The sequence below is a fragment of the Podarcis bocagei genome (genome assembly GCF_964188305.1).
Source record: "Podarcis bocagei genome assembly, chromosome: 3".
In the NCBI taxonomy this organism is placed as follows: domain Eukaryota; kingdom Metazoa; phylum Chordata; class Lepidosauria; order Squamata; family Lacertidae; genus Podarcis; species Podarcis bocagei.
Window position 1 is genome coordinate 63,227,192 of NC_138127.1, and position 12,113 is coordinate 63,239,304.

Below are 12,113 nucleotides of genomic sequence, written 5' to 3' on the forward strand. Positions count from 1 at the left end.
ATCGGTCAGGACAATATTTCCTGGCAATTGTTTGAGAAAAGCTTTTCTCAGAACTAATTGCTCCTAAGGGGGTTGCATTTACCTGTTTTGGGAGAGGGAGCAAGGATGGATTTTGAACCATTGTTTCCTACAATGAGACACAACGCTGGGAATGGGTCCAAAACTACAACATTTGTAATGGATCATCAAACAATTTCCCCCTCTGTCTTCATAAGGTGGTGGATGAAATTATCAATTCGTGAGAGATAAAGTGAGGGGGGTGGGAAGAGTTTTACAGGAAAGAGGGGAAATAATTTAGCTAACTGCAAGAGTGCCACATTGCCATCTAGTGGTGGAGGTGTAGAACTCCTGCTTCAACCTCCCTATGGAGTGGTCTCAGGCCTTGATATATCAAGGTTTATATTTCCAGAAAAATTGGGTATTGTCACATATTCTTACATCTCCAGAATGGGAGAGAAGTAACTACTGGATCTGAATGTTGTTACATCTGTAGTCCAACACTTTCACCACTACTAGTTTTATCAAGACTGCCTTTTAAATTCTGGGCTTGATTTAGGTTTTTTCCTTTCAGGAGTGGTAGCAGCCATGGCTACCCATTTTTAATTTTGTTTTAACCCTGCTACATAATGTTTACAGTCAGCCTGTAGCACATAATGCAAAGTGAACAAAAGCTAGTGGATATCTGGAGCCCCTTCCAAAGTCTGAATTATAAAATTCTATGGTGAACCAAAACTTGCTTTCCATTCTAGTGATTTCTACTCTTCAAGTACTGTCATATACATTCCACACCCACCCACGCCAAATCATCACTTTTGATTTCAGGAGGAAATCCAACCATCACCAAACTGTTCCTCTCCAGCTTCGGCTTGGGCTGATGGGAATTATAGTCCAAAACAGCTGGAAGAGATCAGGATGGTGATTGGCATATGGTGCCTTGGATAGCTATGATTTCTTGTTCCACCATGACCTACACAAAGGATGCAGACCAGGTTTTGTGTATACACTTCCTGTCTGCTAAGTGACCTTACAGCCAGCTCAGTCACCACAGCTGTCAAATGCAGTGAACTGGCTCAGATTCTTAAAAGAGGAATGTTGCTAACATCCCTTTGTCCCTCGTGGTCCTTCACCCTCCCCTCTGACCATTGAAGCAGCTGCATAACTTGTGAAGAAAGACCCTTTGCATGAGTATGCAGCTTCTAGACCTGACGTAGCTAGTTCTCCAAAACAAACTAGTTCTCTTTATTTTCTTAAAGCACCATTATGCCCCCACCAAAACCTTATTCTTAATAAATTATCCTAAAAGTGGATAGTGGGGGGGGGGTTCTTGTGTGCATTTTGACTGGACACAAAGGGATTATTTCCTCCTCATGTGGCTAGGCTATTTGGCTTCACACTATGTGTGTCTATCAGTAGGGTCAGACAGAGAAAAGCAAGCTACCTTGTGCTCAGGTAAGAGACAGAGGAAAGCTGGATGCTCTTACTTTGTAAAAAGTTGCCTTGCACCCTAGGGCTTCACTTTTCCCTGAGGCTGAGGGAATGTAAGGGGCCTGCGGTGGGAGCCTATTCACCCTGCATGACTGGTCTGTCCAGAATGCTAGTTGAGAATTAGCTACAGCCCATAACACTGTCTCTCCATGTAGGGCAGTTGTGAGGATCCTTTGGCACTCCAGATGTTGCTGGACTCCTATCATCCCTGGCCATTGGCCATGGTTGCTGGGGCTGATGGCAGTTGTAGTTCAGCGACATCTGGAAGGCCAAAGAGTCTCCACACCCAGTTCTGCTGGGCCTGTTACATTACTGTCAGACATAAAAATCCAAGAAGCCTGTGCAATCCAACATCCTGCTTTCCACAGTGCCTAACATTGCTGGTCTTTTAAATAAGATTTCTATTAACATGAGCTGAGAGCATGACATAACTCCACAAACTACAGGAGGCAGGGCATGTGTGCAATAGCCTTTTCCCACTCGTTCCCCAGCAGCTGGCATTTACTTTTTTTAAATTTGTTTTTATTGAAATATTTTCATGGATAACAAGGGCACAGAAGACTGTTTTCAACCATAGAGTCCTTTCTACAGGTCAGGTATATTCAGTTTTAGATACTGCTGTCATAGACATTGTGAAGTTGTGGGGGAGAGAATCAGGGAAAGAAGAGGTGGGGATAACGATAACTGGCATTTAGTGGCCTGCTACCACTTATACTAGAGGCAATATATAGCCATTGATACCCTTGTCCCTCCCATGTATTTGTGCCACAAGTCCCCTGTTATAGTGGATCATGGTAACATATACCGTAATGACCAGGATTTCATTGGGGGTTGGTGTGTGCACTAGCTAGGACATAGTAAGATTGGTTAGCCAGCCCTACATCCCTTGCAGCTAAAACCACCACCAGAACCAGTCACCTGGTGAGGAAGCCAAAGGAATTATATGAGCTGGCACTCAGTGAGAGTAGCTCAGTCGGTAGAGCACGAGACTCTTAATCTCAGGGTTGTGGGTTTGAGCCCCACGTTGGGCAAAATATACCTGCGTTGCAGGGAGTTGGACTAGATGACCCTGGTGGTCCCTTCCAACTCTATGATTCTAGGACTCCTTCGTCAAAAGGTGATTATTACATCCCTTGCAGCTAAAACCACCACCAGAACCAGTCACCTGGTGAGGAAGCCAAAGGAATTATATGAGCTGGCACTCAGCAACAATTTGTGATGGAAGATGGAATAATCCAAAATAGTATTGTTTATACTGAACTGCAGCAATTGTTGCTAGGAACCTACCTGAACCCTCAGATCTTCATCCCAGGTCTCTCTCCAGATCGCCCCTCTGATGCTCTTCCCAGTGGGCTCTGCCTGGCACCTTCACCGACATCTTTTTGGAACCAGGCATAAACTTACCTTTTCCCCCCAGGTAACAAGCAAGTAATGAATTTTTGCTGACGTTACGATTTTTAACTATAATTCAGATTACTGGTTAGATGTGCTGGTTTACCACACCTATCAGCCAATCACCCATTCCCACCACTCTTCTGAATAATACCCCTCCCCACCCTCTCACTATATATAAAGATCTGGCGACTTCTGTTTCAGTGTATCTGAAGAAGTGTGCATGCACACAAAAGCTCATACCAATAACAAACTTAGTTGGACTCTAAGGTGCTACTGGAAGGAATTTTTTTTATTTTGTTTCGACTACAGCAGACCAACACGGCTACCTACCTGCAACTGTAACAAAACTAGGTCAGCATTTACAACGCCCGCAAAGCATTAAGGGATTTAGTAGCGATCCTTTCCTCACCCAGCACATCTAACCAGTAATCTGAATTATAGTTAAACTTGACTTACATCAGCTGCACTGCAATCTGTATTCACCCCTCCCTTCAAGCAGTGGGTTTAAGATTACCTTTCATTCACCATCTCCTCCTCCAACCAGCGCCACATTCCAAGCCTTTTTCGAGACTCCCCCAACCTTCAGGAGATGTCCTTTTTTGCGGGATGAGGGGCAATGAAGGTGGCAGTGGAGAGAGGGGATGGAAAATTTTCCCTTGGGCAACTGCTGCTTTGGATGCAACCCAGTGTGCGTATTTTATTTGGCTGGCTAATGTTAAATAAGCAGAAAAATATTTCATAAAGGAAATATGTATGGACACAGCTGGGTCAAATCAATGATAAAGAATTCTGAAGGGAAACAAGTACATAATGTTGACTGCATGGTCTGAATATTTCCTGGAGAACAAAGTTGTTCAGTATGTAATTCTGTCACTTTAAAAAAATACAGCAAAGTTGTGCATCCTGTAAAATTTGGACAAGGTGCTTGGCAAACAATATAAAAAAATTCAGCCATGGCTTCCTATAAGCTTTGGAATACAAAGCCCTGTTACTTGTAAAGAAATAGTCAAGCTGGAAAAGACCACCATAAATATTTTCTCTTACATTTCCGTTCTCTTAAAAAGAAAAAAATTAGACTGCCTGACATTTCTGCCTATATTAAAAAGAACCAGGAGTGGCTTCAAAACAACTTAAAATTGTAAGTAAAACACTTCTGTATGATAAATTTTATATTTGACTTCCTTGTTTGTTTCCTTGCAATGTTTTCTTTTGAAATGTTTAAAGGTATATATATATATGTTGTATAAGGTATATATAATATGCTGTGTTATATGTACATTCTGTAGTTGACCTCTTTTGTAACATTTTATTTTGAAATCTTTAAGATAATATTTAGTTTCCTGTTAAGTATGTTGCTTTGAATGCATACTTTATATTTCTTTAGCTGTAAAAAGCTTTGAGATTTTTTCTTAAAAATATAAATGGTATAGAATATAATATATTCATTTAATTTCTATACTGCTTTATATTTAGTAGTGAGGTCCTAATGAGTTAATATGAAAATGATTCTATGAATCTCTGAGTTGTGCCCCCCATAATACATTTTTCTTCTTAGTTATATTTTTCGAGATTAATTACAGTAAAACTGCATTTAAAATGATTTAGGATTTCAAAATGATTGTTTTGCTTTGTTATTTTACTTGGTGTAAGATGCCTTGTAGGTCCATTAGATCCAAAGAACCAAAGACAACATAAAGTTAATAAGAGCTATCTGAAAAATAATAGTCCTGGGTGCTGTACAGAACATTCTGAAATTTGTCACTACCCCTTTGACATTTGAATGAGCACACATACACATGGGAGGGCAGGTACGTCTTTTAATGCCTTAGCTTTGGGTTTTTCAAAAATGAGCACAGGGTTTTTTATGTTGTAGTAATACATCTTTTATATGTACAATGCTGCAACTGTATCGGTAATAAATGACATTAATGATACTTTTTATAACTCAACATGGTGTATTTATAAAATGAATTTATCAAAATACACTTTGCACTAGATAATAAATAAAGTCCAGCCAAACCAACCCACTCAAAGTTAAAATTAACTTTGGTCGGTTCAAATGTGGTATACAGTTCATGAGTTCTATGCTTACTCCTTTACCCTGCTCTTCCCCCCCCCCCCAGTGATGCTCATATTTTGGGCTAAGGAAACACTTGTTTTTCCAGCTGAAATTTCTCATTCCACATCATCTTCAGCCAAGCACTGTGCACTTACAATTCTCTGTAAAAGAAAATATTTGAATCATCTTAAGAGTAATAAGACTCTCTCTCATCAGGTGAATTACAGAATGAGTTGAACCTGCAAAATTAAATTTAGATTCTCCCTCTTCTGTGAAAATCAACATTAGTAAGAAAACAGCAGGTAAACAGCAAGTGCAGCAAGGATCTAATAAGCTTCCTAATCAAAATACAGTATTTATTAAAATGAAATTGTGCAATATTTGGCCAAGCAAACATCAACCAAACTTGATGCACCTGGGATCTAGTAATTAAACTTGCATCTATTGCTGCTGTTAATATTTTACTCCACTTGCTTTAGTTAGCTTGAAATTAACTAAATGAAACAAATACCAAGAAATCTTGGTTATGCAGGTCTCTTATGTTAAGCCAGAATGAAAACACTGAAAAAGCCCTTTAGCAGTTATAGTGTGGCCCATTTTCCAAATTCTGATTGCAGCTGCAAGCTCTTAAGAACCCCAGGTCTGATTTGTTTTTGTTTGTTTTTAACTCAAGTTTTAGATCTGTTGGAAATGTGGGTGAAATCCAGAGGTGTCCATTTGCCAGTGGAAGCAACATCCAGCCATGCTATGGGAGTCCACTTCCTGTCCTCTGCAACTGAGTGCTGCCTAAAATATGCTCAAGAATGTTGGGGAACCCTCCAGAGTAAGTTGGGGGAATGGGGAAGAAAGAGGAAACCTGCTTGCATGGCATCTAATGTTACCCAGTGGTTTCCAAAAAAGGAACTCATGCGCAAATAAGGGTTTTTACTGCTCCTCATGGTGCCGCAACCACTTTTGGAACTCCTCTCTTTCAGGAATATCTTGTCCAATTCATACTTCCAGATATGCTCCCCTGAACAATATGGTTTGAACTAACCTCCTGAACAGATGGGGCTGTCAAAATGGTATAGGGAAAGTTCTATAGTGAGGAATCCACCACAAATGCCACCCTGCCCTTTATGCCACCCGTTGTCAGCACTAGTATCAGGTGGCACTGACAATTAAAGCAAAACTGTACCACAGAACAGGGCTAACAAACATGGTGGCCTCCAGGAAATTGGACTAAAACTGTCATCAGTCCCACCAGAATAGCAAATGGTCAGATATGATGGGACATGAAGTTAAGGGCAAGCTCTGAACCCCAGTCATTTAGGATTTGGGAGCTGGGTGGACAGCTGCATCATGAACCAATTGAAGTTTACAGACAATCCTCAAAAGCGGCCTTTCACAGAACACATTATCAGAGGACATCCCGGGAGCTAGGAATGTATAAAACTACTAGATCATCTTTTCCCTTTAGTTCTGAGTTATATGTGAGTTTGTTCAGACACAGTAAACGCTTCTTATTAAAGGGAAGCAAACAATTGCTCTTGCACATTGGAAATCTGCTTCAACCCTTTCAACAGGGTTGCATCAAACTGTGTTGTTCCACTCACAGAAGGCTCACTGATTCAATGAAAGCTTCTGCGAATGGAAAGCAGGAGGTAACTAATTCCCCCGCCTCCCTCTGCAACCCCCTTCCACGCTGCCCAGGAGATGGCCTGAAGGCAAAACGAGGCCGATAACTTGCTGAAGCTAAGCAGGTCTGGGCCTGGTCAGTGGCTGGATAGGAGACTGCCTGGGAACCACATGTGTGCCATCTTGGATTTCATAGTGGAAGAAAGGCAGGATAGAAAATAAATTGCCCCCTGCTTCCATTCACAGAGGCATCAAAAGAGTTAACAGAAACACACTTCTGGATATAACCCAGAGTAGCTGCATATAGTAGGAATGAATATTACGGGGTTTGAGAGCTACAGTTGTTCTGACAAGCAGTCCTTGGTCTCAAGGACAGCAAGCAAGCAGGCAGTAGGCACAATTGCCAGAAACACTGCTTGCATGAGCTGCTTGAGAAGTCAGAATTGTGCCATAATATGAGAAAGGCAAAAACACCACCATGTGCCTGCTTCTGTTCCCACTGGACTGATCCCCAGGGCCTTTTAACACCAATTGCCTTGTGGGATGCTAGTTCCTGCTCAAGTGGAGCTGTTTTGTTTCAAGTGCCCATTGTATCTTCTGAGCTGCTTTGAGGACTAGAGCTGAAAATGGGATGTATTTGCACTAAATGAAACAAAACAGAGCCACCACTTGCTCATTTCCAGTTAGAATACCTCCCTGATTTTAAAGCCAAGTCTACCAATGTGATGAATTAGGCAATTGTCTCAGTATCAGCAAAACCACCAAAAACTATTTGTAAAGTTGCAACCCTGAGCACACTTTCTTGGGAGCAGCAACGCTGTTAAAAATCAGTGGGAACAAACATGCACAGAAGCAGGCAAACAATGTTGATTGCGACTACTCCTATTTCACAGTGCAAAAAGGAGGGCAAAAAACAGCTTTCCATACCTGGCTAATTGTGGGGAGTTTAGTGAGAAGCATCTGGAACACTGGTGGTGGAAGTGTCTGCTGCAGAACTTGTAGTAACTGCTGCGGTTGTCCACACACAGCAATGGCATTCGTCAAGTGATCAACACCCTTTTCATATTCTCCTGTAAAATACGAAGCATGTTAAATTGGCTTTAAATTGCATGCCATAAATTTCACCTTCAAAGTAGATTTGGAAGCATCAATGGAACAAATGGACTATTTAGAACAAATAAGTATAGAGAAGCAGAGCATACCAGCTCGGTCTCCAATAGCCTTGTCGACTGCACCCTGAACCTTCTCACATTAAATGGCAAGGTCAGTAGAGGGATTCTTTGTCTGTTTGCCTAGATATACTTTGAATCCTACCATGATTCTACCCTGGCCTTCAGGAGGATGCTAGCTAAACACACTTAGAAAGACACCCCTTCAGAATTCTGGCATCCAAGGGAATTTAAATCAATTTACCAACACTTTAATCCCAGGTGCCATTTTTAAATAGAAAATAAAATAGAAATAATTCCTAACTACCCTTCAGACTATATTTGGGTTGTTTGGATGGCTTAGTATCCAAGAACCGAGTACTGGAATAGAAAATTCCCAGATAGATTTTATCATTTATTATGTCATCTTTTTTAAGATAGGGTGGTTGTGATGATAACGTAATCATGGCAGGAAATTTCTGACTTTTAACAAAGCAATTTTAAATATGACTGGTCTTTGGCAGCCTGGATCAGGGTAGCCAATGTGGCAATGTAGCTCCAGATGTTACTGACTCCAATGCCCATCATCCCTGACCACTGGCTGTGCTGGCTGGGGCTTAAATGAGTTGCAGTCCACACATCTGGCCAGTACATTGGTGATTCCCAGTCTGGATAGGGTACTAAATCTGTATTAGATTTATATGCCATGACAGTTAAGATGTGCTATCTTATTAAACAATGGTTGAATCCAGATGACGATATCTAGGCTTATTAAGCTGAGATATAAAATCTCACTGCCTTGCACATAGCCACTTCACATGCATACAAACCAGGAAGCCCTCAGTTAACTATTGTCTCCCATTATGTTCCATTTCAAAAATTAACATTATTTGAACTGTAATATCTTTTACTCCCCCATTCCCTCACATTTGTAAAAATTTCAACAACCTTGTGCTAGTAGTTCCTCGCCCAGCTGTATCTCTTCAAGGAAGAACTTTTGAACAGCTTCAGCATCTTTTAGATCAGGCAACTGTAACAATGACATTTATGCAATCAGCCGTTTATGTCACAACATCCTGTTCCTCACATATGCTTTTAAATACAGTACTTAAGAGCATTCTAGTAGGGTTTTTTTAAAGTTAGGTTTTTAAACATTGGCAAGATGCCTGAACTCCTGAGATCACCTCCATATCAGCATTTGCTACAGAACTGAGCCACACTCTGTGAAACTTCTTTCCATGGAAATAATTAATTTAGACATATATCCATGGAAGGGGGGCTATGGAAAGTGCTGTCCCCAGCCCCTCAACACTCCCCCCTCAAAAAAGCAGTCTTCTGGGGGTCAGTAATTCTCCTGAATTGCCTATGATTTGGGGAGCAAGGGCGACTGCCAGAAAACATGAAATACATTTTCGGTGAGTGGTGCAGGAAATTATCTGGATTCAAGTTGACTAACATAGATCAAAAAAAGCTGTTACTACAGACAGCAACCATTTTACATGTCCAATTATCGCACAATCATGCACAAGCTTGTCGCTGCCAACCCAGAAGTGGCCCCAAAATGGGGTGGAATGGGGCAGACTTATGTGTGCTTTGTTGATGCGTGTGGGGGTCAGGAAAAGAACCCTTGTGCAAAATGGTCACTGCCTGTATGGTAATTTCAAGCTAAAATCCAATTTGAAATGAATTCTGTACACCATGTATAATGTACCACAACTAAAACTGAACTCAAGACAACAAGGTATCAATACCTTTGAAAGTCCTGCTCTTTCTTTGGCGAGTTTCTGCTTCTTCCGTCCTATGAATTAAACACACCACGCATTTTCAGTTTCTATATTTTGGTAATCTACTGAAAAAAGGATATATTGATCTTTGAATCACAATACTATTTGCACTCCAAACTGACGTGGGGGGAAGAACAACACTTGGACATTTCGAAATATCATATAAAAATAAAACATAATAATAATAATAATAATAATAATAATAATAATAATAATAATAATATATAGCTAGGGGTCCATATTTGGATAAGCAACCATCTACAAAGGCCTGTATATAGAGAATTATTTATAAGAACTTACGTAAAATTACATCTTATACTTCCTGGAAACACACTTCCTAGGATAAAACTATTTCCCCCTGAGAACACTGCAGGCTCTATACAGTAGGAGGACCACTGCGGCCAGGAGTGGAGGTAACATTTTAATAACTGTGAGAAGCCCTACCACCTAGTGGCATAATTAAATACAATGTTGCCTTGAAGGACACTTCTGGGGTGGGGGAGCTATTCTGCCTCAATTTGTCACATGAATGGCAGGAATACTGAACAGCTACAGAGAAACAGTTAACATATCACATGTCCCAACATCACTTGACTGCCCCATCACCCAGAGACTAGTTAACTGCTTCCTATTGCATTATCATGCTCTACTGCAAACCGTACTGGAAGAAAATGTTATCAAGAAGTGAAGACAAAGCACAAAATATTTATATTGTTTGTATAAATCCCTGAAAAAAATCAGCACAGAAAAGCTACCAGCTCAATTCTGAGAACATGTTTCACAATTTGACACTTAAAACAGTTTCTGTGAGCGTGTGTTTTAAGGAAGAATGATCATGTTAAAGAATGTGAGTTTTTTATTGAAGAGGTGAAATAATGCAGAAGTACGAGAGAACGTTCTGCATTTTGGATAACTCTACATTTTCCTCTTGCATCCATCCTTATCCTGGAAGTTATAACAGCAACAGTACCAGGAGGGTTTGTGAATGCGTAACAGTATAGTAAGTACCTATGAAGTCAGGTTAACTTTACAAAATTCGTTCTCCCACTCCCTGTGAGTCCACTTCCTCCATCTGGGCTCGTTGGAGGCTTCATCACCTTTTAGGGGGTACTTGTGTAATAGGGGACTTTGAACTCTCTAGGATTCTAAATCACATGGGAAGTCTACATGAGTAGAAAAGGCTGCATATGTTCACTTTGCAACACCTGAAAGGTGACAAACCCAATCACAGTGTGAGAAGGATGAACATGGGACAAAATAACCTAGGTGGCCTCCATGCAGGAGGAAAAATCTCAACAGCTTGATTAAGATAGTTAAGTTTTTGGAAACCTGTGCAAAACAAAGTATCAAAATGCAACAAGCTTCTGCACTCCCAGGGACCCTTCTCAAAACACGTGGCAGGAGACACCATATACATCACCATGCATTTCCACCGCAGAATGCCAATCCCAAATTCCAGGAGGATTCATGCAGCAGGGAGCATGTGTTTGCTACACACACACACACACACACACACACACACACGGTTTCTGCGTGCATCCAGTCAAAGACACACACTAGGTGGGTCCTAACAGCGTGTGAAGCGATCCTCATCCAAACACCTGCAGCCTGTGACCTTTGAAATGAAGGCGAGCCTGGCGATGCAAGGGAGCAAGGGGAAGAAGGTCGCCCACGCCAGAGGCATGCCCAGTTGGGAGGCCTGGTTTTGCTTTGTCCTCGGGGCCACCGCAAAATCCCCGCGCCCGCTCATGGCGAAGGAACCGCAGCCTCGGAAGCAGCGGGGCTTCTCCGGAGGGCCACCCTCCCAGGCCCGGCCGCCAATGGAGCGGGGGGCGGGGAGGGGGGCCGGTCGGAGGGGCGACCCAGGGCCGGCTCCGCGCGGGGTGGGGAAGCGGCTGCACGAGGAGGCGGGCGGCCGAGAGCGACTCACGTTCCCGCAGCCGGTTCTTGAAGTTGGGGTCGCTCCTCCTCTTGCGGTCAAAGTAGATGCAGTAGCCGATGAAGAGAGCCCCGCAGAGGCCCGCGGCGATGGCGCTGCTCTTTCCCCCCATCATCCTGCCTGCCCAGCCCGCCTCGTACTTCACAGCCACCTTGGAGCCAGCAGAAGAGGAAGACCCCGCCCACCGCGGCTCCTCTCGCTCACATACACACACGCTACCTTCGGCGGGAGGATCGCGTCATCAGCCAGCGACCGCGAGCCGAGCGCATGGGCAGGAAAACGAGCCGTTTCCCAGCGGCACTGCGCACGCGCCTATCGCTTTCTGCGGGAGGGCGGCGCATGCGTGGTGGGTTCGCGCGGGACTCTTCCTCCCCCCGCCCCCTTAAACTATGTGGAAGGAGTCACGTCTGTTTTAGTGTCACCGGGAGTCCGTTTACTCTAAGCGTGTCCTAGGCTAACCTCTGCGTATGGGTATCGCGAGCTCGCTGCGTTTAACCCGCCGCAGAGGCTCTTACGTTGTAGGCATAAAACTGCTAGGATACAGTACAGTACTAGCAAATCTTGTGGGATCAGCACTGCTGCAGTTTCCATGCAATATGTTTGATGGTTGGTACAGAGAATTCCCCAGTAGTTTCCTGTGCTAGATTAGAAGTCAAGCAGGTCGTCTTCAAAGAAACAGATGGCTT

General features: G+C 42.7%; 1 protein-coding gene across 1 annotated transcript; it reads right to left on the minus strand.

Annotated features, from left to right (window-relative positions):
- Positions 1-4,677: 4,677 nt before the first annotated feature.
- TOMM20 (translocase of outer mitochondrial membrane 20) lies at positions 4,678-11,658 on the minus strand. The gene is made up of 5 exons (XM_081187960.1): positions 11,419-11,658; positions 9,456-9,502; positions 8,653-8,734; positions 7,484-7,626; positions 4,678-5,100 (listed from the first exon to the last, which is right to left on the minus strand). Exons 1-5 carry the CDS (start codon positions 11,540-11,542, stop codon positions 5,056-5,058), a joined length of 441 nt encoding a protein of 146 aa, XP_081044086.1. The 5' UTR covers positions 11,543-11,658; the 3' UTR covers positions 4,678-5,055.
- Between the last annotated feature and the right edge of the window lie 455 nt (positions 11,659-12,113).

Bases quoted from the DNA above. Each gene is read 5' to 3' on its own strand.
- TOMM20 (XM_081187960.1), bottom strand. From the start codon at position 11,542: ATGATGGGGGGAAAGAGCAGCGCCATCGCCGCGGGCCTCTGCGGGGCT. The intron at 9,503-11,418 runs GTGAGTCGCTCT...TTTAATTCATAG, and splicing joins CAAGAACCGGCTGCGGGAAC to GACGGAAGAAGCAGAAACTC. The intron at 7,627-8,652 runs GTTGTTGAAATT...CGTATTTTACAG, and splicing joins CGAGGAACTACTAGCACAAG to GAGAATATGAAAAGGGTGTT.